General features: G+C 42.6%; 1 protein-coding gene across 2 annotated transcripts in view; it reads right to left on the bottom strand.

The window, feature by feature from the left end:
• STK11IP (serine/threonine kinase 11 interacting protein) overlaps window positions 1–26,481 on the bottom strand; it is a 272,418-nt gene that overhangs the window by 180,235 nt on the left and 65,702 nt on the right. For both annotated transcript variants that reach the window (XM_029604968.1, XM_029604969.1), the window contains exons 10-12: window positions 17,105–17,194; window positions 8,936–8,977; window positions 5,306–5,470 (exon numbers count right to left, since the gene is read on the bottom strand). In XM_029604968.1, the coding sequence (XP_029460828.1) occupies window positions 5,306–5,470; window positions 8,936–8,977; window positions 17,105–17,194 (297 nt within the window). The remainder of the gene's footprint in view (window positions 1–5,305; window positions 5,471–8,935; window positions 8,978–17,104; window positions 17,195–26,481) is intronic.

The raw sequence follows: 26,481 nt of genomic DNA, 5'->3' as shown, positions 1-26,481 counted from the left end.
GCGTCCACGCTAGCTTTGGTTCCCTGGGCCTTCGCTCATCTGTGTCCTTTGCAATCCGCATTACTGTCCCGCTGGAGGCCTGTGTCAGAACAATTCCATCTACCGCTTCCGCTCACGGATCAGGCGAGAGCCAGTCTCCACTGGTGGCCGGTATCGGATCATCTGACGTGTGGAGTGTCCCTGGTTATGCCCAACTGGACGGTAGTCACCACGGACGCCAGTCTCTCTGGCTGGGGAGGGGTCTGTCTGGGACGTTCGGTGCAGGGACTGTGGTCCGGGGCACAATCTCAATGGTCCATCAATCACTTGGAGACCAGGGCGGTGGCTCTGGCTCTCCAATCCTTTCTCCCGATTCTTCGGGGAAAGGCAGTCAGAGTCTTGTCCAACAATGCAACTACCGTGGCATACATCAATCATCAGGGAGGGACCAGGAGTCAGCTAGTTGCGGCGGAGGCGCAGCAGTTGATGAGCTGGGCGGAGCGGAATCTCAGCAACATTGCGGTGTCTCATATCACCGGAGTAGACAACGTTCAGGCAGATTTCCTCAGTTGACATCATCTGGATCCCGGAGAATGGGAACTAGCCGAGGAGGCGTTTCAACTCATCTGCAAGCGGTGGGGCATGCCACACATGGACCTGATGGCCACCTTCCAGAATGCGAAGGCTCCACGGTTCTACAGCCGACGCAGGGAGAGAGGGGCCGAAGGGGGTCGATGCACTAGTGCTTCCCTGGCCCACAAACATATTGCTGTACATGTTCCCTCCTTGGCCCCTGATAGGCAAGGTGCTTCAGCGCATAGAACTTCATCCGACGGTTGTGATTTTGGTGGCACCGGAGTGGCCGCGGCGGCCGTGGTTTGCGGACCTTCTCAATTTGGCAGTCGAGTCGCCCCTTCGATTTCAGGAGTCCGCGGCTCTTCTTCGTCAAGGCCCCGTCTGTTTGGAGGACGCGGATCACTTCTGTCTCGCGGCATGGCTTTTGAAAGGCAATGCTTGAAGAATAAAGGGTATTCTGATGCGGTGGTGACCATGTTGTTGAGATCTAGGAAGCAGTCTACGTCCTTAGCTTACGCTCGGGTCTGGACGGTGTTTGAAGACTGGTGTGGAGATCGGGTAGTAGATCCCACGAGAGCTTCAGTCTCCGATATTCTAGCTTTTCTACAGGCAGGTCTCTCTAAAGGTCTTTCTTGTAAATACCCTTCAGGTTCAGGTGGCGGCTCTAGGCTGTCTCAGAGGTAAGGTTCACGGAGTGTCTTTGGCATTATACCCTGACGTTGCGTGCTTTTTGCGGGGGGCTAAGCATTTATGTCCTCCGTTTCGACATCCTTGTCCATCCTGGAATCTTAATTGGGTACTTTCGGCCTTATGCTCGCCGCCTTTTGAGCCTATCAAGTGGGCGACATTGAAGGATCTTACGCTGAAAGTGGTGTTTCTAGTCGCAATAGCTTCGGCTCAACGGGTGTCAATTGCAGGCTCTGTCGTGTAGGGAGCCGTTTTTGCGGATCTCTGATTCGGGGGTCTCTTTGAGAACGGTTTCCTCATTTCTTCCAAAGGTAGTGTCTTCTTTCCACTTGAATCAATCGGTGGAACTTCCTTCGTTTCCAGAAGGGGAGCGGGCTGATCCCATAGCGCCGGATTTACGGAAACTGGATGTCCACAGGGTTCTGCTGCGATATCTCGAGATCACGAATCCCTTCTGGGTATTTATTTTTATTTATTTATTTAAGGTTTTTATATACCGGCAATCATGAGGACATATCTTGCTGGTTTACATGAAACGGGGTGCATTAAATACATCAAACTAAAACTGTGGTGATCGAAGGAAACAGTTACAATTAACAAGGGTCACAGAACTTGGAGAAGAAGGAAGAGATAGGAAAGAATAACTGGTTAGACAAAATACAAATTAAATTAATTAAATACTATGTACAAATGGTATTGTTAATGGTTGAATGTTTTGGGGAGTCCTTGGATTGAGTCCTTGGATTGTGTCATTAGATTGTGTCATTAGATTGTGTCATTAGATTGTGTCTGGGAAAGCTTGCTTGAATAACCAAGTCTTAAGTCCTTTTCTAAAAGTTAGGAGGCATGGTTCTAGTCTGGTATCCGATCATCTCTGTGTGTTGTGCAGTGGTCCAAAGAGAGGAGGTGCGGCCTCAAAAACTATGATAGCGCGCTGGCTCAAGGACGCCATTGGGTCTGCATACGTATTGCGTGGGAAACCTGTTCCCTTGGGCCTGCGGGCTCATTCTACATGGTCTCAGGCCGCTTCGTGGGCGGAATCTTATCAGGTGTCGCCTCAGGAAATTTGCAGGGCGGCTACTTGGAAGTCGTTGCATACGTTTGCAAGGCATTACCGTCTGGATGTCCAAGCCTCGAATTCTGGCGGATTTGGTGCGGGAGTACTCCGCGCGGGACTCTCTAGTTCCCACCCTAGGTAAGTTGGCTCTGGTACATCCCAGGTGTCTGGACTGATCCGGGTACGTACAGGGAAAGGAAAATTAGTTTCTTACCTGATAATTTTCGTTCCTGTAGTACCACGGATCAGTCCAGGGACCCGCCCGTACTTGTGTATATTAGAGGTAGAGGAGAGTCCACTCGTAGTTTTATTTACCTAGATATTTGTTTTATTATCGTTCATTCCTTTGGTTCTGAGAGTTCTGTTCCAGTTGGGGGTTTGGACTTGGCCGTTTTTGGGCAAAATATAGTTAGGTAGTTTGGTTCTTGGTTCCACTCTGCTTTGACATTATGTAAGATTGAGAGGCTGTGGGTGGCACCCTGCTATATGTGGCAGAGCCCGTCAAATCTTGCTCTGTCTCCATCTGCTGATGCGGAGGCAAAACCCAGGTGTCTGGACTGATCCGTGGTGCTACAGGAACGAAAATTATCAGGTAAAAAACTAATTTTCCTTTATTTATTTTATTTATTTATTTATTTATTTATTTAAGGTTTTTATATACCGGCAATCATGAGCACATATCTTGCTGGTTTACATGGAACGGGAGTGCATTAAATACAACAACTAGAACTGTGGTGATCGAAGGAGCAGTTACAAATAACAAGGGTAGCAGAACTTGGATAAGAAGGAAGAGATAGGAAAGAATAAACGGTTGAACGGTATACAAATAAATTAAATGCTATGTAAAAATGGCATGATTAATGGCTGAATATTTGAAGTCCTTGGTTTGTATCTATAACGTGATATTAGATTGTGTCTGGGAAAGCTTGCTTGAATAACCAAGTCTTAAGTCCTTTCCTAAAAGTTAAGAGGCAGGGTTCCAGTCTGAGATCTGTGGGAATGGAATTCCACAGAGAAGGGCCAGCAGTGGAGGTGGCACGATCTCTTAGAGTGATGTGTTTGGTCATTTTCGCAGGGGGAACTTTGAGGGCGCCTCGGTAGACATTTCTGGTAGGTCTTGTCGAGTTGTATGCTTGGAGGGGGATTTGTAGATCGAGGGAGATGCGTTGATGAATAGTTTTGAAGATGACACAAATGGCTTTGTACATGATACGGAAGTGTACGGGTAGCCAATGTAACTCTTTCAGAATGGGGGATATGTGGTCTCTCTTTCTTGCGCCTGTTAGTAATCGAGCTGCTGAATTTTGAACCATCTGTAGTGGTTTGGAGTAGGAAGAGGGCAGACCTAGCAATAGGGAATTGCAGTAGTCTAATTTTGCAAAAATGACTGCTTGGATGATAGTTCTGAAGTCTTGGGCATGGAAAAGAGGTCTTATCCTCTTCAGAACCTGGAGTTTATAGAAGCAGTCTTTGGTTGTTTTGTTGATATGGGCCTTGAAGTTTAGCCGGTTGTCTATTATCACTCCTAAGTCTCGAACTTGTGTGGTAGGTAGGTTGGTGGGAAGAGTAGTGTTGGAGATGTTGGTTTCCGGAGAAATGAGAAGGATTTCTGTCTTAGAAGAGTTTAAGATGAGTTGTAGGTTGTTTAGTAGTTGTTTGATTTTCAGGTGGCATGATTCCCAGTAGTCAAGAGTTTCAGAGTATGTATCTTTGATGGGGATGATGATTTGGATATCGTCTGCATAAAGGAAGTACTTTAGATTGAGGTTGGTGAGGAGTTGGCAGAGAGGAAGAAGATAGATATTAAATAGGGTCGGAGATAATGAAGAACCTTGAGGGACTCCTATGACAGAGTCAAATCTAGAGGATTCCTTGTTTTGGATTTTAACTTTGTAACCTCTGTTATTGAGAAACGTTTTGAACCAGGATAGGACGGTGCCGCTGATTCCTATAGACGAGAGTTGGTTTAGGAGGATGGCGTGGTTGACCGTGTCGAACGCTGCTGAGAGGTCTAACAGGATCAATAGGAATGAGTTTCCTTTGTCAAGGCCCATTAAGATATAATCTGTCAATGAGGAGAGGAGGGATTCTGTGCCTCGATTTTTTCTGAAGCCGTGTTGTGGGGTGAAGAGAAGATTGTTGTCTTCGATGAAATCTGAGAGTTGAGAGTTCACTAGTTTTTCCATGATCTTGGCGATGAATGGGAGGTTAGCTATGGGGCGGAAGTTGTTGGGTTCCTTCGGGTCAAGGTTAGGTTTCTTTAAGAGCGGTGAGATTGAGGCCATTTTGAGGTCATTTATATTTTTTTATATTTATTTGATTTTATATGATTTTATATGATTTTATATTTATTTTGTGATTGTGTGTTTTATTTGTAAATCACCAAGCCCTTTAATTAAATAAATAAATAAATTATGGCTAATTCATGCCTGTTTGTAGAAAGAGAATGTACCTGACCATGTCTATCCATGTTATTATTCATCTGTGCCTGTGTGATGAAACATACCTAACTTTCAACTTGCGTGCCTAGGTTGAAAAGGGTAAGGATGCATACAGTTTGGAAATTAATGCCAATGTAAAGAAAACCTTTAGAAACTGTGTATACTCCAAATCCTCTTACAAGATAGGTCAGTGTGATTCACTGCCAGATCTTGCAGATTGCAAACGGGCCAGGTTTTCAGCTAGATTTGCATATCATTGTGACAACATACATGCAAAACGTATCTCATAATATTCATTAGGGATATCCTGAAAACCCAAGCTGCTTGTGGCCCTTGAGGAGAGTCAGTGAATATCACTGGGTTAGGCAAAATAGTCACTGACAGCTGCTGAAAGTATTCTAGATTAGACATTTTTAGCAGATATCACTGGTTAGAGGGACATAAAAAGAGCAAAACATTACTGCACATCTAGGACATTCAAAAGAAGGATGAACTAGGTATACAAACAAATGTATTCATAAAATCTGGATAGGTTTTCATCCTGCAACAAAGGCATGAAGCTAACCTTGGATTTCTTACGGGGAAGTCGGGCCGGGCCACTGTCCCCTGCAGAGCAGCTATCACTCAGATCGCCTGTGCAGGAGCTGTCCATGGCGGTGGGATCTGTCTCGTTTCCCTCTGCAGAGCTGCGCAGTGACTGTACAATCATCTGTCCTTCCTTCTGTAGGTGCTGCACAAAAATAAAAAAGGATACCAGTCCTGAAGATAAGTGATGCAAGTGCATTTACAGACCCAGCACAATCCAGCTCGGTCCCCAATTTCTGCAGCACTACCCTGGCTATATTTCTGTTAAGGGCAGTAACTGCCGCTCCGTGCAGGTTACCCCCATGTTTCTGTTAAGGGTAGTAACTGCCGCTCCGTGCAGGGTACCCCCATGTTTCTGTTAAGGGTAGTAACTGCCGCTCCGTGCAGGTTACCCCCATGTTTCTGTTAAGGGTAGTAACTGCCGCTCCGTGCAGGTTACCCCATGTTTCTGTTAAGGGCAGTAACTGCCGCTCCGTGCAGGTTACCCCCATGTTTCTGTTAAGGGAAGTAACTGCCGCTCCGTGCAGGTTACCCCCATGTTTCTGTTAAGGGGAGTAACTGCCGCTCCGTGCAGGTTACCCCCATGTTTCTGTTAAGGGCAGTAACTGCCGCTCCGTGCAGGTTACCCCCATGTTTCTGTTAAGGGCAGTAACTGCCGCTCCGTGCAGGTTACCCCCATGTTTCTGTTAAGGGCAGTAACTGCCGCTCCGTGCAGGTTACCCCCATGTTTCTGTTAAGGGCAGTAACTGCCGCTCCGTGCAGGTTACCCCCATGTTTCTGTTAAGGGCAGTAACTGCCGCTCCGTGCAGGTTACCCCCATGTTTCTGTTAAGGGTAGTAACTGCCGCTCCGTGCAGGTTACCCCCATGTTTCTGTTAAGGGAAGTAACTGCCGCTCCGTGCAGGTTACCCCCATGTTTCTGTTAAGGGCAGTAACTGCTGCTCCGTGCAGGTTACCCCCATGTTTCTGTTAAGGGCAGTAACTGCTGCTCCGTGCAGGTTACCCCATGTTTCTGTTAAGGGTAGTAACTGCCGCTCCATGCAGGTTACCCCCATGTTTCTGTTAAGGGTAGTAACTGCTGCTCTGTGCAGGTTACCCCCATGTTTCTGTTAAGGGAAGTAACTGCCGCTCCGTGCAGGTTACCCCCATGTTTCTGTTAAGGGGAGTAACTGCCGCTCCATGCAGGTTACCCCCATGTTTCTGTTAAGGGTAGTAACTGCCGCTCCGTGCAGGTTACCCCCATGTTTCTGTTAAGGGTAGTAACTGCCGCTCCGTGCAGGTTACCCCCATGTTTCTGTTAAGGGCAGTAACTGCCGCTCCATGCAGGTTACCCCCATGTTTCTGTTAAGGGTAGTAACTGCCGCTCCGTGCAGGTTACCCCCATGTTTCTGTTAAGGGAAGTAACTGCCGCTCCGTGCAGGTTACCCCCATGTTTCTGTTAAGGGCAGTAACTGCTGCTCCGTGCAGGTTACCCCCATGTTTCTGTTAAGGGCAGTAACTGCTGCTCCGTGCAGGTTACCCCCATGTTTCTGTTAAGGGCAGTAACTGCTGCTCCGTGCAGGTTACCCCATGTTTCTGTTAAGGGTAGTAACTGCCGCTCCGTGCAGGTTACCCCCATGTTTCTGTTAAGGGCAGTAACTGCCGCTCCGTGCAGGTTACCCCCATGTTTCTGTTAAGGGCAGTAACTGCCGCTCCATGCAGGTTACCCCCATGTTTCTGTTAAGGGAAGTAACTGCCGCTCCATGCAGGTTACCCCCATGTTTCTGTTAAGGGAAGTAACTGCCGCTCCATGCAGGTTACCCCCATGTTTCTCTTAGATTTAGCTTTTTTATTTATTCCCATCCTCTAGCCTTTTAGGGATCCACAGTGTTTATCCCATGCCCCTTTGAAATCCTTCACAGTTTTAGACTTCACCACTTCCTCCAGAAGAGCATTCCAGGCATCCACCACCCTCTCCGTGAAGAAATATTTCCTGACATTGGTTCTAAGTCTTCCTCCCAAGAGTTTCAAATCGTGACCCCTGGTTCTAATGGGGCAGGGAACAGGTCCTCTATGAGGAAAGACTAAAGAGGTTAGGACTTTTCAGCTTGGAGAAGAGACAGCTGAGGGGGGGATATGATAGAGGTCTTTAAGATCATGAAAGTACTTGAACAAATTAAAGTAAATTGGTTATTTACTCACACAATTAATAGAAGGACTAGGGGGCACTCCATGAAGTTAGCAAGTAGCTCATTTAAAACAAATTGAAGAAAATTATTTTTCACCGAGTGCATAGTTAAGCTCTGGAATTCATTGCCAGAGGATGTGGTTAGTGCAGTTAGTTTAGCTGTGTTTAAAAAAGGATTGGATAAGTTCTTGGAGGAGAAGTCCATTACCTGCTATTAAGTTCACTTAGGGGCGGATTTTAAAAGGCGCGCGAATAGCCTACTTTTGTTTGCGCTCCAGGCGCAAACAAAAGTAAGCTGGATTTTAGCAGATACGCGCAGAGCCGCGCGTATCTGCTAAAAACCTGGATCGGCACGCGCAAGGCTATGGATTTTGTATAGCCGGCATGCGCCGAGCCGCGCAGCCTATCCCCGTTCCCTCCGAGGCCGCTCCGAAATCGGAGCGGCCTCGGAGGGAACTTTCCTTTGCCCTCCCCTCACCTTCCCCTCCCTTCCCCTACCTAACCCACCCGCCCGGCCCTGTCTAAACCCCCCCCCCCTTACCTTTGTCGGGGGATTTACGCCTCCCAGAGGGAGGCGTAAATCCCCGCGCGCCAGCGGGCCTCTTGCGCGCCGGGCCGCGACCTGGGGGCGGGTACGGAGGGCGCGGCCACGCCCCCGGACCGCCCCGGGCCGTAGCCACACCCCCGTACCCACCCCCAAAACACTGCTGACACGCCCCCGAAACGCCGCGACGACCGGGCCCGCCCCGACACGCCCCCATCGGAGAACCCTGGGACTTGCGCGCGCCGGTAGGCCTATGTAAAATAGGCTTCCCGGCGCGCAGGGCCCTGCTCGCCTAAATCCACCCGGTTTTGGGCGGATTTAGGCGAGCAGGGCTCTGAAAATCCGCCCCACAGAGAATAGCCACTGCCATTAGCAATGGTTACATGGAATAGACTTAGTGTTTGGGTACTTGCCAGGTTCTTATGGCCTGGATTGGCCACTGTTGGAAACAGGATGCTGGGCTTGATGGACCCTTGGTCTGACCCAGTATGGCATGTTCTTATGTTCTTATGTCCATAGTTGCTACGAGGTCAGTATTTAGCAGTGAGTGAGTAGACAGTTTATCTGCTGGAGAATGTGTCCTGGATATTCAGCGGAGTGCGGCCACTGAATATAGTCAGAAAAATGTCCAGCTTATCCAGCTAAGTGTAAGACTGCTCCTTTGTGTGACCAGATTTTGCCAGACGAATGACCTGGCTAACTTAGTCCTGCTCCACAACGCCCCTGAAATGCCACCAAAAGTTAGCCGGAAAAGTCAGAAGCATTTAGTATAGCAAGAAACGTAAATCTCATGGTTCTTTTGTTAAATCCTATCCTCAGGCAAGCAATCTGTCTGAATAGTGACAGCCATGCTTTTTCCCTGCAGTATGTGGGTCTCTCTTAGCAGGGCGCATCACTCACCATTAACTCTGCCGTGGACAATGACTCTCCATCCAGAATGAGCTGTAATTAAAGCAGAGGATGTCGCTCTCATTAACAAATCAGTACATATCAAAAACACGCCAACTGCTTGACTCCCATCTCTCCAAACTTATTTTTATGCTGCAAATATTCAAATCCTATTCTCTTTACCTGCACCTAGATGAATGCTGAGATATTTCCATTGGTGAAAACTCATGTGTTTACTTGGCTGCATTCACTCATAACCTCTTTCTAATTCCAGCAAATGTGTGAAACTACGACACAATCATGGGGGAAACCTATCGGCTATTCCAGAAACTCTAGTTTCAAGAAATGTAATTGTAGCACTGATGGGACCCGGTTCTCAAAAAGTGCCTTCCTGCCCCCCGAGCTTACACTATACAGGAAGTAGGAAAGGAACATTGGTTCTTACCTGCTAATTTTCATTTCCTTAATACATAACAGAGAGCGTCATCAGAAGTCCCTCAGTATTGAGCTGTACTCAAGCCAAAGATTAGAACCTAAAACCCTCCCAGGGCAAACAGGTAAAGCCGAGTTGTAGCCCCCTGCAGTGGAGCCCCGGTCACCTCCAGAAACCACAAAAACATATGAGATATGTTACACTGACTATCAGGAAGCACCACTGACCCTGGATGCAGCCCTATGCATCGCAGAACTCGCCTGATGAGTAGCCATGGAGGAGAAACGTACAGCAGTATCCCCAGAGCATCCAGCCCCACCCAGCGCCTCTCTCTCGTCTGTGACTGGAAAGACCTCTTCTTAACATAGACTCTGTTATTAAGCCTCTTTCAGTCAGCATAATAAGTCTGTGTTTTGTTTGCCCCTTCACTGGTGGTTTCTGACATTTTAATCGTGACTATATGCCCATGTGTCTGTATTTGAAGTTATGCCTGCATCGGCAATCCTCTTATGCAACATTCATCATTTTTTATACTTCAGATTTTAGTATTTACATTTTTATCCAAATTACATCTTTGGTCTCACAGCAAGGAATTCGTGTGGACATCTAAAGGATTACCTGCGGCTTTTTCAAGAACTTGTTTAAACAGGTAAAAATAGTCACAAATGCTGGTTTTAGACCTGGACTCCTAAGCTATGGTTATTTGTTATACGGAAAACTGTTCATTATATACGGTTAGTTGTTATACGGAAAACTGTTCATTATATACGGTTAGTTGTTATACGGAAAACTGTTCATTATATACGGTTAGTTGATATACGGAAAACTGTTCATTATATACGGTTAGTTGATATACGGAAAACTGTTCATTATATACGGTTAGTTGTTATACGGAAAACTGTTCATTATATACGGTTAGTTGTTATACGGAAAACTGTTCATTATATACGGTTAGTTGTTATACGGAAAACTGTTCATTATATACGGTTAGTTGATATACGGAAAACTGTTCATTATATACGGTTAGTTGATATACGGAAAACTGTTCATTATATACGGTTAGTTGATATACGGAAAACTGTTCATTATATACGGTTAGTTGTTATACGGAAAACTGTTCATTATATACGGTTAGTTGTTATACGGAAAACTGTTCATTATATTTATTTTATTTATTTATTTAAAGTTTCTTTTATACCGATGACCGTTTACACATCACATCGGTTTACAGTTAAAAAGGAACAAATGGGCAGAACCCTTACATATAACATTGAAAAAACAGGTTAACTTTTGGGCAGGGCCCTTACATGTAACTGAGAACAGGGTGGTTAAAAGTGGGATAGGGTATAGAGCTGACTATGACGCGAGCATCCGTGATATCAATAAATAGATACAGCAAAATCAGCAAAATCACAACTATTTACAAAAGCTAATTACATAAGTAGCCGAGTCAAAGTACAAAATCGATGGGCATGAGACGTATTCCGAGAAATAGATTCCTAGTCATGTAGCAAATTCTTAGTTACTCAATTTTTAGTTAAACAGTGGGGGTTTATGTAATGGCAGGTGATGTGTGGTAAGCTTGCTGGAAGAGCCATGTTTTCAGTTTTTTCTTGAAAGTGGGTGTGTATGTTTCCAGGCGTATATCGGGAGGCAGGGAGTTCCATATGGAGGGGCCAGCGAGAGAGAAAGCTCTGCTTATGGTAGATGATAATTTGAAAGATTTGATGGGTTGGGCACGTAGGGTTCCTTGGAGGGCTGTACGTGTGGGTCTATTCGAAGTACGGGGGAGGAGTGGGGGGTTAATCCAATTGAGGTTAGAGTTCAACAGACTTTTGTGGATGATGGAAAGGGCTTTATAGAGAATTCGGGAGTGTATAGGGAGCCAATGAAGTTCGATAAGTGTGGGGGTGATGTGATCTCTTTTTTTTGAATTTGATAGTATCCTAGCGGCAGCGTTTTGTAGTAGTTGTAAGGGTTTGGTATAGGTGGCGGGAATGCCTAGAAAGAGTGCATTACAATAGTCTACCTTAGATAAAATGATAGACTGGAGTACAGTGCGGAAATCAGAAAAGTGTAGCAGTGGTCTGAGTTTTTTTTATAGTTTGGAGCTTGAAATAGCATTCCTTGATGATGGATTTGATGAAGGGTTTGAAAGTAAGATGGTTATCAATAAGGACACCAAGGTTGCGAACGTGTGATGGGAAAGATGTGGATGAGTATGCAGGTGGGATGTCTGGGAGCGGTGGCCTATTAGATATGATTAAGAGTTCAGTCTTGCTGGTTAGTTGTTATATGTTATATGTTATATGTTATATGGAAAACTGTTCATTATATATGGTTAGTTGTCATACGGTAAACTGTTCATTATATACGGTTAGTTGTCATACGGAAAACTGTTCATTATATACGGTTAGTTGATATACGGAAAACTGTTCATTATATACGGTTAGTTGTTATACGGAAAACTGTTCATTATATACGGTTAGTTGTTAAATGGTAAACTGTTCATTATATATGGTTAGTTGTTATATGGAAAACTGTTCTTTATATATGGTTAGTTGTTATATGGAAAACTGTTCATTATATATGGTTAGTTGATATATGGAAAACTGTTCATTATATATGGTTAGTTGTTATACGGAAAACTGTTCATTATATATGGTTAGTTGTTATACGGAAAACTGTTCATTATATATGGTTAGTTGATATACGGAAAACTGTTCATTATATATGGTTAGTTGTTATACGGAAAACTGTTCATTATATATGGTTAGTTGTTATATGGAAAACTGTTCATTATATATGGTTAGTTGTTATATGGAAAACTGTTCATTATATATGGTTAGTTGATATATGGAAAACTGTTCATTATACATGGTTAGTTGATATATGGAAAACTGTTCATTATATCGCCACCACGCGCCATTAATTTTGAAGTTCATAATATTGATTTCATTTGGCTCAATTTTCTATATCTATTTAGTTAATTCTATATAAAGCCTGGCATGCTGATCCTTTGTTTTAATCCACATCAGTTTTTAAAGGGTTCACGGGCTTCTTTTATACAGATTTTTAAGAGGTAAACTCGGTCAGGTTTTACTTTGTCACTTTCTTTTGCGTTTTTTAATTTTCTAATTTATTGTTGTTCCATCCCTTTTTTTTTTTTTATTGTTGTTCTATTCTTATTCTTTTATTTATGTTCTTTTAAGAGTTTTTAGGCACAATATATGGAATGTAAGGACCTTGTATCCGCATGAGGTGCTGCACCATGTAAACACCACTATCATTATTCAACAGGTTGTTTCACAATTTTTCATTGCCTCTGTTTTAATTTTACTATTTTATCATTTTTTATTTTTTGTCATTCTGTATGGGTACTGTTTGCAGTTATTTAATATTTTTAAATGGGAGGATATTGTTTGACACATGAATTACTGTGGAAGTTCATTTCTTAACACTAAGAAACATACCAACCCTGTTTTATAGCTCAAAGATATACAGTAAGCCGTTTCCTAAATATATGACTACCGATTGATCATGTTATATCAGTTTTCCAATTCTAACTTTGCTTATTATCGATTCTGTACCACTTTTCATACCACAATTGCTAATCAGATTGGTTAAGAAATACCAACCCCTGTTTTGTTACATAACTGTTCTTATAATATAATATATGACCACTAGTTTACCATTGTATACTTTGACTTTTAATCATAGGCAAAGTTTGAACCAATTCTGTACTCTGTCTGACCACAACTATCAATTTGATGGGTTAATATTTATGTGTTTTCCTTTGTCTAGTCCTAATCAGTACTGTTTATATATTTTTTGATTTTTTAATTATTTAATATGTCATGCATGGTTTTATATGTGTTTATATGTGTTTATACATGTATATTTTTTTCTTTGTAGCCCCTGAAACAGCTCGAAACAGAGCGAAACTCGGCCTGAGTCGGGCTTTTTATAACTGAATACATTAATAAACTCCTTGTTGCTTACCGATCTCCTTCTTCATTTGGTCGCTACTTGCAAAAAGCAATGTAGCAATTCAGTTACACAATTTGTGCTGCAGTTGTGTCAACTTCTCTACCAAGCACCAGAGGGTCTAAAAAAGCCCACAAGTGCTTGAGGTTTGCCAGCAAAGAAGCATCCTTGAAGAATAATCTAACTCAACAAAGTTGTAATTCCCAATTAACAGGACTAAAACCCTTTGCCTCAGGAATATCTAAGGCTGGACAAAACAAGCTTTATTACTAAGGTTTGGCTTTCACTGCTCAATCGTATTGCGAGCTTTCTCATGTGCATTTGTGCATCACAGCACACTAGATTTAAAACCCAGACTGCCAAAGGCACGACACCTGATTTCCCTCTTTATTCTGCTGGGTAAATATCTCTGAAAACACAGTGAAGGATTAGGGTAGACAATTACATTCATTCTGCTCAATTTCTGCTGACTATAATGAACTTGTTAAACATCAACCTTACTGTATTTGAACATTAATAGGTTTTTTTGTGAAAACAGTCAAAATATAGCATAACTATACCCCATAAAAGAGATTTTGTAAATCTTTTACTGAGCAGGAACTTTCACCTTGGCAAACAAAGACCGATTTTATGTGCATTTTATTTATAATTTTAAGCTGAAATCCCGGAAGCATTTTCCAGCAGGTAATAATTCTTATTCCAATTGCTTTTACCTTCAAAACATGCTTCAGCAAATGAGAAAAGGCTGTAGCATTTAGAAAATACTTAGAGCCACAGGAGAGGAGAACAGACGTGGGTGGTGTTGTTGGGAATGTGCCTGGAGCCACAGGAGAGGAGGACAGACGTGGGTGTTGGTGCTGGGAATGTGCCTGGGGCCACAGGAGAGGAGGACAGACGTGGGTGTTGGTGCTGGGAATGTGCCTGGAGCCACAGGAGAGGAGGACAGACGTGGGAGTTGGTGCTGGGAATGTGCCTGGAGCCACAGGAGAGGAGGACAGACGTGGGTGTTGGTGCTGGGAATGTGCCTGGAGCCACAGGAGAGGAGGACAGACGTGGGAGTTGGTGCTGGGAATGTGCCTGGAGCCACAGGAGAGGAGGACAGACCTGGGAGTTGGTGCTGGGAATGTGCCTGGAGCCACAGGAGAGGAGGACAGACGTGGGTGGTGTTGTTGGGAATGTGCCTGGAGCCACAGGAGAGGAGGACAGACGTGGGTGTTGGTGCTGGGAATGTGCCTGGAGCCACAGGAGAGGAGGACAGACGTGGGAGTTGGTGCTGGGAATGTGCCTGGAGCCACAGGAGAGGAGGACAGACCTGGGAGTTGGTGCTGGGAATGTGCCTGGAGCCACAGGAGAGGAGGACAGACGTGGGTGGTGTTGTTGGGAATGTGCCTGAAGCCACAGGAGAGGAGAACAGACGTGGGTGTTGGTGCTGGGAATGTGCCTGGAGCCACAGGAGAGAAGAACAGACGTGGGTGTTGGTGCTGGGAATGTGCCTGGAGCCACAGGAGAGGAGAACAGACGTGGGTGTTGGTGCTGGGAATGTGCCTGGAGCCACAGGAGAGGAGAACAGACGTGGGTGTTGGTGCTGGGAATGTGCCTGGAGCCACAGGAGAGGAGAACAGACGTGGGTGTTGGTGCTGGGAATGTGCCTGGGGCCACAGGAGAGGAGAACAGACGTGGGTGTTGGTGCTGGGAATGTGCCTGGAGCCACAGGAGAGAAGAACAGACGTGGGTGTTGGTGCTGGGAATGTGTCTGAAGCCACAGGAGAGGAGAACAGACGTGGGTGTTGGTGCTGGGAATGTGCCCGGAGCCACAGGAGAGGAGAACAGACGTGGGTGTTGGTGCTGGGAATGTGCCTGAAGCCACAGGAGAGGAGGACAGACGTGGGTGTTGGTGCTGGGAATGTGCCTGGGGCCACAGGAGAGGAGGACAGACGTGGGTGTTGGTGCTGGGAATGTGCCCGGAGCCACAGGAGAGGAGAACAGACGTGGGTGATGTTGTTGGGAATGTGCCTGGAGCCACAGGAGAGGAGAACAGACGTGGGTGTTGGTGCTGGGAATGTGCCTGGGGCCACAGGAGAGGAGAACAGACGTGGGTGTTGGTGCTGGGAATGTGCCTGGGGCCACAGGAGAGGAGAACAGACGTGGGTGTTGGTGCTGGGAATGTGCCTGGGGCCACAGGAGAGGAGGACAGACGTGGGTGTTGGTGCTGGGAATGTGCCTGAAGCCACAGGAGAGGAGGACAGACGTGGGTGATGTTGTTGGGAATGTGCCTGGGGCCACAGGAGAGGAGGACAGACGTGGGTGTTGGTGCTGGGAATGTGCCTGAAGCCACAGGAGAGGAGGACAGACGTGGGTGTTGGTGCTGGGAATGTTCCTGGAGCCACAGGAGAGGAGGACAGACGTGGGTGTTGGTGCTGGGAATGTGCCTGGAGCCACAGGAGAGGAGGACAGACGTGGGTGTTGGTGCTGGGAATGTGCCTGGAGCCACAGGAGAGGAGGACAGACGTGGGTGCTGGTGCTGGGAATGTGCCTGGAGCCACAGGAGAGGACGACAGACGGGGGTGTTGGTGCTGGGAATGTTTAGTACTGAACATCATCATATAATGGAAACCATTTATGTAGTGAGTGTTTGATATTTATATAATGAGTAAAGACCTCGTATATAATTTAGTGGAGGCAGTTTGCTATCTTACGGTTCTCGCTCAGTGTATCCCGTAATTCAACAGGAACATTAAATCACCATCTTGGGAATGTATATAATCATGGGTCGTACTCATAATTATTTAAATCTCACTCAGAACATTTCTCTTTCTTTTCCTTTTTTGAGATGAGCAAAAAATGAAAATGTTCCAAAACACTCAGAGTTACTTAATATTGTATATAAATCTCACTCACACCAATTTATTTTTCTGTTTTTCTTCTTTTTTGTGTGTGAATGAGCTTCTACAGAACTCACGGCTCCTTAATGTCCTTTACACTTCATTGATACAAACGCTTTGACGCTGATTGTTCAATGTTCATATATCATGGCAATAATTGCTACACAGGTCTTTGATATTCTTTGCAATTCCTTGGAATTCTTTTAATCAGTGAATTACCATAAGCTTTAACGTAATTTTTTTGATGAATAAACAACTGCTAAACGTCTTAACGCTTTGCTCGTCCTTAGATGTTCTTGTATTGAATTGGCAGTTGTTAAGCGCTCTGACGCTATTTTTAAGATTAAGAAGGATTAATTTGCTCAGGAACACTAGCATAAATATTCTTATATTGTGTCACAATTGCTGAGCGTCATCTTTGAGAATAAACACGTATTAATATTATCCAGGAACACTCGTGGTTCCGATTTGAGACGCTGTATGCTTTTAACACTGGCAACTTATCTTTTCCTTTTTTAATGCTGATAGCTGCTAGCTGAGAGTTGAGCGAACGCTGAGAAAAACAAGTATGATGTTGTTCAGTACTAAGTGTTAATTGGTTACATCATATTTAGCAGTTCATTAATATTATTATAGGTGCTGGGAATGTGCCTAGAGCCAGATAAGCAGGTTCTGGTGCTTAGAAGACAATATGGACATCTTCCTGGCCATCCCGAAACACAGCTTGTTTCCACTCATGCATGGAAGGTGATGTAGAGAGATGAGAAAGGGAGAGATCTGCCTTGTGTCTCTGGCTCCATTACTCAGAGAAATATAAAAATACAGAAACATGATGACAGAAAAGACCCTACGTCCTATCCAGTCTGCCCTTCCACTCACTTGAAGAGATGCAGCCTTTGGAGACAGGTGATGGACAGTTGCAATGCGATGATCCCTTCGAAAAAAAAGTGGATTCCCTTCAAGGTGCAGCTAGAAGAAAAATTAACAGGAATGAGACCCCAAACACTACCCAAGCAAACCACAGATATACTGGTGACCCCCCTACACTCCTGGGAGTCTTCCACTAGCATTTCTAGCCCTCTCCCAGCCAACCTACCTGAAGGAATCTTGCTTTTGATGTTTACTTTCCTGTATATTTGTATTTACTATTATTTTGCTGCTCTAGTTATTTGACAGACATACAGTAAATGGAAATGAAACAGTATAAGCTGGTGTAACACTGGTGCGGCCCCTCCTCAGAGGTCTCCTACAGCTTTCTGTAGGGCCCGAGCGCACAGAGTAATGCATGAATAAAATATCACTGGGAACACGGAGAAACGAAAAGCTGACTTTCAAATACACCTGGGAAGAATATGGACCAGACTGTTACAAATACGAGAGATGCTCAGCATGTGCTGTATTGATACAAGCTGATCATTTTTATATCCCAATCAGATAAAAAATAACTTGCACCACTAAATTTCTGTATGTATTGAAATATTTGCTGGTTGGTCAGTATTGCTAAGACCGCACACAGGCTGAAAGCTTGAATCACAGATCTTAAGGATGTCCAATGTGGTGGTGAAAGGCGGACCACACAGTATGAAGATGACAGAGAACCAAAATCTGCTGCTTCCCTTTCTAAGGCCTAGGTGTTAGGCACCTTGGCCGCGGGTCCCCTCACCTTGAGGGGCAGAAGGCTCGCTCCTGCCCCATCCTTCGCCGGCCCTGCTGCCGCCGCTGCTACCCCTAGGCCCTCTAGGCATGCACACGTGTCACTTCCTGCCTTTTAAAGGGCCAGCGGCGGGAACGTTCCCTGCAGCCAGGAACTTGCCATTCCTTCTTCACCTCAGCAACGGGTCCTGCTCTGCTTCCGAGTGCGAGTTGTTACTGCTCCTGTTCCTGATTCCAGCTCCGGTTCCCTTCCTCTTCCTGCTCCTCGTCCCTTCAGATTGCTCTTTTGGTCTTGACCTGGTACGTCCTCGGATTCTGCTTTCTTCACGCACTCTCCTCACTAGCTGCCTGCCCTGACCTCTGGACTGTTTCTGGCTCTCCTTGACTGCTGCCGGCCCAGACCTCTGCTACGTCTGACTCCGCTTCATTCCACTGCCTTCGAGGGATTGGCTTTCCTAGACCTGCACCTAAGTCCTGCCGGCCCCAGTACCCAAATGCTCAACCTGCGGGGAACATGGGCTAGGATAGGTGAAGGTCCTGATGGGTCTCCTCCCCTCCCGACGATGAGGACCTACGGGGGGCCCTCTCCTGTAGGTAGCATCAACCTTGTCTCGGCTCAGGGGTCCACCTCCCTAACACTAGGTGAATATTCTGTCTGCCAAGAGAAAAATCTGATGCACTTGCTATTTATTTTTCAGATGGTTGTTAGATATTTTGTTCTTATCAGAAACTTGGTTAACTAATTTGATGTCCCTTTGATTAATTTGTGCTGTGCTGGCTGCCAGTACAAGCCAGAATCCATTATAAAGTACTAACACTAATTTTCAACATCAACGACAAAAACGCCTGCTTAATAGGTGTGAATCTCCAACCATACACACCACAGCGCACACTAAGATAACAAAATATTGGTCTATTAATTGTCCCTATAATGCGAAGTACACATCTAAAGCAAATAAGAGACTGAATGTTTTCCATAACAGGCTCCAAGCTGTGGAAATAGCTACCGGAGTCGTTACGTCTGCTAACAGAAAGAACGATTCAAACGTGAGCTGAAAACCCAGCTCTTCAAAAAATGCATATGATCTACCATAATGTATCAATATGCAGAGAGCCGCAGTATTAAAAAATGCATATGATCTACCATAATGTATCAATATGCAGAGAGCCGCAGTATTAAAAAATGCATATGATCTACCATAATGTATCAATATGCAGAGAGCCGCAGTATTAAAAAATGCATATGATCTACCATAATGTATCAATATGCAGAGAGCCGCAGTATTAAAAAATGCATATGATCTACCATAATGTATCAATATGCAGAGAGCCGCAGTATTAAAAAATGCATATGATCTAACATAATGTATCAATATGCAGAGAGCCGCAGTATTAAAAAATGCATATGATCTAACATAATGTATCAATATGCAGAGAGCCGCAGTATTAAAAAATGCATATGATCTACCATAATGTATCAATATGCAGAGAACCGCAGTATTAAAAAATGCATATGATCTACCATAATGTATCAATATGCAGAGAGCCGCAGTATTAAAAAATGCATATGATCTACCATAATGTATCAATATGCAGAGAGCCGCAGTATTAAAAAATGCATATGATCTACCATAATGTATCAATATGCAGAGAGCCGCAGTATTAAAAAATGCATATGATCTACCATAATGCATCAATATGCAGAGAACCGCAGTATTAAAAAATGCATATGATCTAACATAATGTATCAATATGCAGAGAGCCGCAGTATTAAAAAATGCATATGATCTACCATAATGTATCAATATGCAGAGAACCGCAGTATTAAAAAATGCATATGATCTACCATAATGTATCAATATGCAGAGAGCCGCAGTATTAAAAAATGCATATGATTTAACAATGTATCAATATGCAGAGAACCGCAGTATTAAAAAATGCATATGATTTAACAATGTATCAATATGCAGAGAGCCGCAGTATTAAAAAATGCATATGATCTACCATAATGTATCAATATGCAGAGAGCCGCAGTATTAAAAAATGCATATGATCTACCATAATGTATCAATATGCAGAGAGCCGCAGTATTAAAAAATGCATATGATCTAACAATGTATCAATATGCAGAGAACCGCAGTATTAAAAAATGCATATGATCTAACAATGTATCAATATGCAGAGAGCCGCAGTATTAAAAAATGCATATGATCTAACATAATGTATCAATATGCAGAGAGCCGCAGTATTAAAAAATGCATATGATCTAACATAATGTATCAATATGCAGAAAGCCGCAGTATTAAAAAATGCATATGATCTACCATAATGTATCAATATGCAGAGAGCCGCAGTATTAAAACATGCATATGATCTACCATAATGCATCAATATGCAGAGAACCGCAGTATTAAAAAATGCATATGATCTAACAATGTATCAATATGCAGAGAACCGCAGTATTAAAAAATGCATATGATCTAACAATGTATCAATATGCAGAGAGCCGCAGTATTAAAAAATGCATATGATCTAACATAATGTATCAATATGCAGAGAGCCGCAGTATTAAAAAATGCATATGATCTAACATAATGTATCAATATGCAGAGAGCCGCAGTATTAAAAAATGCATATGATCTACCATAATGTATCAATATGCAGAGAGCCGCAGTATTAAAACATGCATATGATCTACCATAATGTATCAATATGCAGAGAACCGCAGTATTAAAAAATGCATATGATCTACCATAATGTATCAATATGCAGAGAACCGCAGTATTAAAAAATGCATATGATCTACCATAATGTATCAATATGCAGAGAACCGCAGTATTAAAAAATGCATATGATCTACCATAATGTATCAATATGCAGAGAACCGCAGTATTAAAAAATGCATATGATCTAACAATGTATCAATATGCAGAGAGCCGCAGTATTAAAAAATGCATATGATCTAACATAATGTATCAATATGCAGAGAGCCGCAGTATTAAAAAATGCATATGATCTAACATAATGTATCAATATGCAGAGAGCCGCAGTATTAAAACATGCATATGATCTAACATAATGTATCAATATGCAGAGAGCCGCAGTATTAAAAAATGCATATGATCTACCATAATGCATCAATATGCAGAGAACCGCAGTATTAAAACATGCATATGATCTACCATAATGCATCAATATGCAGAGAACCGCAGTATTAAAAAATGCATATGATCTACCATAATGTATCAATATGCAGAGAACCGCAGTATTAAAAAATGCATATGATCTACCATAATGTATCAATATGCAGAGAGCCGCAGTATTAAAAAATGCATATGATCTAACAATGTATCAATATGCAGAGAGCCGCAGTATTAAAAAATGCATATGATCTACCATAATGTATCAATATGCAGAGAGCCGCAGTATTAAAAAATGCATATGATCTACCATAATGTATCAATATGCAGAGAGCCGCAGTATTAAAAAATGCATATGATCTACCATAATGTATCAATATGCAGAGAACCGCAGTATTAAAAAATGCATATGATCTACCATAATGCATCAATATGCAGAGAACCGCAGTATTAAAAAATGCATATGATCTACCATAATGTATCAATATGCAGAGAGCCGCAGTATTAAAAAATGCATATGATCTACCATAATGCATCAATATGCAGAGAACCGCAGTATTAAAAAATGCATATGATCTACCATAATGCATCAATATGCAGAGAGCCGCAGTATTAAAAAATGCATATGATCTACCATAATGCATCAATATGCAGAGAGCCGCAGTATTAAAAAATGCATATGATCTACCATAATGCATCAATATGCAGAGAGCCGCAGTATTAAAAAATGCATATGATCTACCATAATGCATCAATATGCAGAGAGCCGCAGTATTAAAAAATGCATATGATCTACCATAATGCATCAATATGCAGAGAGCCGCAGTATTAAAAAATGCATATGATCTACCATAATGTATCAATATGCAGAGAGCCGCAGTATTAAAAAATGCATATGATCTACCATAATGCATCAATATGCAGAGAGCCGCAGTATTAAAAAAAGCACCATCAATGTTAGAAGTGGACTAGGAACCAGGAGACCAGGGTTCGAGTCCCACTGTTGCTCCTTGTGACCTTGGGCAAGTCACTTTACCCTCCATTGCCTCAGGTACAACCTTAGATTGTAAGCCCTCTGGGGATAGGGAAATACCTATAGTACCTGAATGTAAACTGGTGTGATATCTCGATTGAGATCGAATGCCGGTATATAATTGATTAATTAATTAATTAATAAATAGAAGAATGAACAAGAAATAATGCGTGATATATGTATGTCCTAAGACAACTCTAATGTTTTAAGTGTTTTGTTGACTCATAATATGAAAGTCGCTTTTGTAAACTGTTGTAATCTCTTTTGACCGATGGTATATAAAATACTTAAATAAATAATAAAATAAATGGCATCTTGTTATTTTATCAATCGGATTTAAATTTGAAGCTTCTCCCCCTTTCATTAGGATATGGCTGTCAAAGCAGGACAGTGAAATAATATAGGAGGATATTTTCACTTCTTTTTTGGCCCCCAGGAATTTTTTCTAAGGATTTAACATCTCTTTTCGATTTCTTTATGAGCTTATTGGTTCTTTCAAAAAAGGTATTAATTACTGGTGATTTAAATATTCATCGAGATTCTAGACCCAACAGTATCTTTAAGGTTTATCAAGAGTTTTTTGTCTCCTTACAATTAAATCAAGTTATATCTACTGCAACTCACAGGGATGGAAATATTTTAGATCATTTACTCATTTCTGGACCATTATTGGAGTATAAAGTTATTTCTAAGATCTTAACTGATTCAGTCCTGTGGTCAGATCACTATCTAATTTCATTTCCCTTTTCATCTCGGGATTATACCAACTCAGAATTCTTCTAATTCAACTTTCAGGAAGTTTCATACTCCAATTGCCCCTATGATTTGTCAAAACACCATTTAGATAATAGGTCAGTAGATACATTTAGCTTCTTCTTTCAATAATGTGATCTTAACCATAAAATATAAAATTGCCCCTCCAAAAGATAAAAATGTGTTAATTTTAGATGTAGCAGTCCCTGGTACTATCAAGAGATAGATGAGGTAGTTGGAGAGACACTGGCGTAAATGGCAAGATTTCACATTGAAAGAGGAATATTTAAACTTTCATCACATTTGTAAGACTTCTTATAATAAAGCTTGTAAAGATTACTACTCTACTCATTTGAAGAGATTTCAATCGTCTGCATAAATTCTTTGGAAATATCAATAAACTCTCTGCTTACCTTCAATCGAGAAATGCATTAATTTTTGGCCTCAGGATTTTGCCGATCATTTGGTAAAAAAAAAAAAAAATTGAGATAGTAGAAATTTTTTCCTTAATTCAGTCATGGATGACAGGTAATCATCTCATTTTATTTATTTAAACATTTTTCTATACCGTTGTTTAGTGATATACCATCACAACGGTTTACAAATAGGCACATAAATAAATTTGAGATGGATTGTACTTTAACCAGAGGGTGCTGCAGTTGTTCAGATACACGATTCAATATTATAAGTTATATGTAAAGTGTATTAAAATTCCCTTTATGGGCTAACTGTAGATGTGGTATACTGTAATTCTTTAACTTAATACTTAAATGTGATAAAATAAAAATAAACACACACATATGTTCTCAGGTGACTTTTGCCTGTGTGTATAAGTCCTTTTCTTGTTTCTTAGTAACACCTATTTCCCATTCTCACTTTAAAAGGCCTTTTTGAAAAGCCATGTTTTTAAGCTTTTTCTGAAAAGTTTTTGATCTGGGAAACTTGTAGCTCTGCAAAGCCTGCTGATGTAAGAGTTTTGAGGTTTTTGTTTGATATTATAAAGGATAGAGTATGTGATAGAAGAGGGACTAATGAATTGATCTGTTTAGTGTGAAAACAGGAATTTGTGTTGAAAGTATGGGGAAAGTGAATATTAGGGATGAGAGATGACGTAATGTTAAAGAGGGAAGAGATTTGTTTTTATGCTGATGCAGGTAGGTAAAGTGCTTTGTCAGTAAGTTAACTGTGCGTCACAGTGTCAGAATGAATATGCAGAAGGCTGTGTGGTGGGACATTTAGAATGTTTTGGTAGAAGTAGAGAAAAAAATGTGGGGCAGTTGCATTTAAACTTCTTACCATGGGTTTGCTTTTAAACAATTGTGTGAAGATATGATTTATTTTAAATTAAACACAGGTCAGAAACAAACAGAAGGCACTAATATGCATGAACTCTATGTGGTAGTATGCGTTACGTACAGTATTTATGTTATATTCTAATGATGATAGATATTTCTCAGTTTTGATTATACCTCACTAGATGCTAACTTTTAGAAGAAAGGGAATGAATTAGGTTGTTTATTTTGATGGGAGTTCAGGTATTGAACGTTTGTATTGTGGACTGTTTAGACGATTTGTAAAGGAGAAAGATTGTGAGACGGTGAACAGCAGAGAGTTAAGCAGCAATGTCTATTATCTATTTATGTGCCAGTAAGAAAAACTTTTGGGTAATGCATATTAGTATGTGCCCTCCTTTTATTTTGCAGACTTCCAGACTCCTAGCTGATATGTCTGTGCTTTTGGAAATGATCCGTATTTTTATTTAGGGTATTTACAGGATTTGGTAGTATGAACTCTATGGAGCATATGCATATAGGATGGAAATAAAATGAATTCTAATTAAGTGCAAAGTTGTCTGTTTTAAGTTTTTCTTTTAGAAAGCGAATTAGGAGTTTATAGCATAGAAGGAAAAAAAAAAAGGGGTTTTAGATTTGTAAAAGGAAGTAGCTCTTATCACAGGGGACAGCGCCTCCTAGAGGTGGACCATCATAGAAAGGAAAGTAGTTTTATGACTGCTTTTTGTTGAATTAAGGTATAACAGCAGTTTGACTTTTAAGGAACCTGTAAAGTTATTTTTTAAATTTAATTTTAATCATTATATTAACTGTCATATATTAGATTTCTTTCCAGGGTACCAAAGCATAAAGCACATCTGTCTCTGTTCCATGGGAGATGAAGAATACAGTTTATTCCAGTTTGATTCCTTTTTCATTTTTAATAGATCTATTCTACTTTTAATCCTGAGTTTTTGTTTTCTTTTGTGGATCGATCCAATTCTTTTATATTTTTAAAGTACTTTTTAATTTTTTGAGCTCAAAAGTTTGTCATGTTGTCCATTATAGAGCTAATAGCTACCTAGTGAAAATTAGTTTTGATGTTATTGTTTGATTAACTAGTGAATGCTTGTGGGAGTATCATTCATATTAATTAGGAATCTAGAGGGACACACACCTATGCACTACACCTGATATATACCAAGGTTAGTGGTTAGGACAGATTTTTAAGTTCCTTTGTCATGGCTCATCATCGAAGACTGGTTGGTGTGTCACCGGTTCCATTGACGGTGCCACAAGAGGGACAATGATATAATTCATAACTCTGGTTCAGAACTTCGGCTCATTCAGCCATTCCCAGAATCCTCAGAGGGCTGATTCACACTGACACTGTTGAAATATAGTGAATTTCTCGACAACAGGGCACGCTGCAATGGCTGCAAGTGAGCGAACGCCTACGGGACCAAATCCAAGTGGAGGCCATGGATCCTAGGACTTGTAAGTGATGCCAGACTGTAGGAGCCTCCCTCTGAAGGAGGGTCCTGACCTGATCTTGCAACTTCGTCACATGGTCCGATGCCAGGGAAACCTTGTCTCGAGAGGTATCGAAAAGCACTCCCAAGTAAACCAGCGACTGAGTGGGCTCCAAGTGATTCTTCTGCACATTTATGATCCAACTGAGCGACTGTAGGATGAACATCACCCTCTGGACCGATCTCTCACAGTCCTCCCTTGACTTTGCTCGATCAACCAGTCGTCCAGGTATGGGTGAACTAGGACCCCCCTCCTTGCGAAGGAACGCTTGCACGACCACCATGACCTTGGTGAAAGTGCGTGGAGCCATCGCCAGGCCAAAAGGGAGGGCTCGAAAATGGAAATGTTGACCCAGCATACGCCTAGGTGAGATCCAGGGACGCGAGGAACTCCCCTTTGCGCACAGCGACCACCACCGTCCTCAAGGTTTCCATGCGAAAATGGGGCAACCATAAGATACTGGTTCACCTTCTGCAGATATAGAATGGGAAGAAACATGCCCTCCTTCTTAGAAACCACAGAGTACCGGCCCTGGCCCTGTTCTGCCAAGGGAATTGGGACAATGGCCCTTAGATAGAGAAGCCGTTGTAGGGTCCCCTGCACTGCCTCGCGCTTGCTGCACGAAGCCACGCAGGACTCCACAAAGGCCTCTTGAACCAGGCGTGAAAACTCGAGAGCTTAACCGTCCCTGATCACTTCCAAGACCCAGCGGTCTGAGGTAATCCTTGCCCACTCCACATAAAAGCTCGACAACATGCCTCCTACAGCTTTAACGGCGGAATGGGTAACTGTGGCCTCACTGGGAGGGCTTTCCACTCCCTGCTCCGAGGTTCGTGGTCTCTCTGCCTGGACGGTGTCCATCGCGAAAGGACT

Source organism: Rhinatrema bivittatum, chromosome 6 (genome assembly GCF_901001135.1).
Source record: "Rhinatrema bivittatum chromosome 6, aRhiBiv1.1, whole genome shotgun sequence".
NCBI lineage: Eukaryota > Metazoa > Chordata > Amphibia > Gymnophiona > Rhinatrematidae > Rhinatrema > Rhinatrema bivittatum.
The sequence above is the reverse complement of the archived record's forward strand: the minus strand, read 5'-3'. Positions and strand labels throughout refer to the sequence as shown.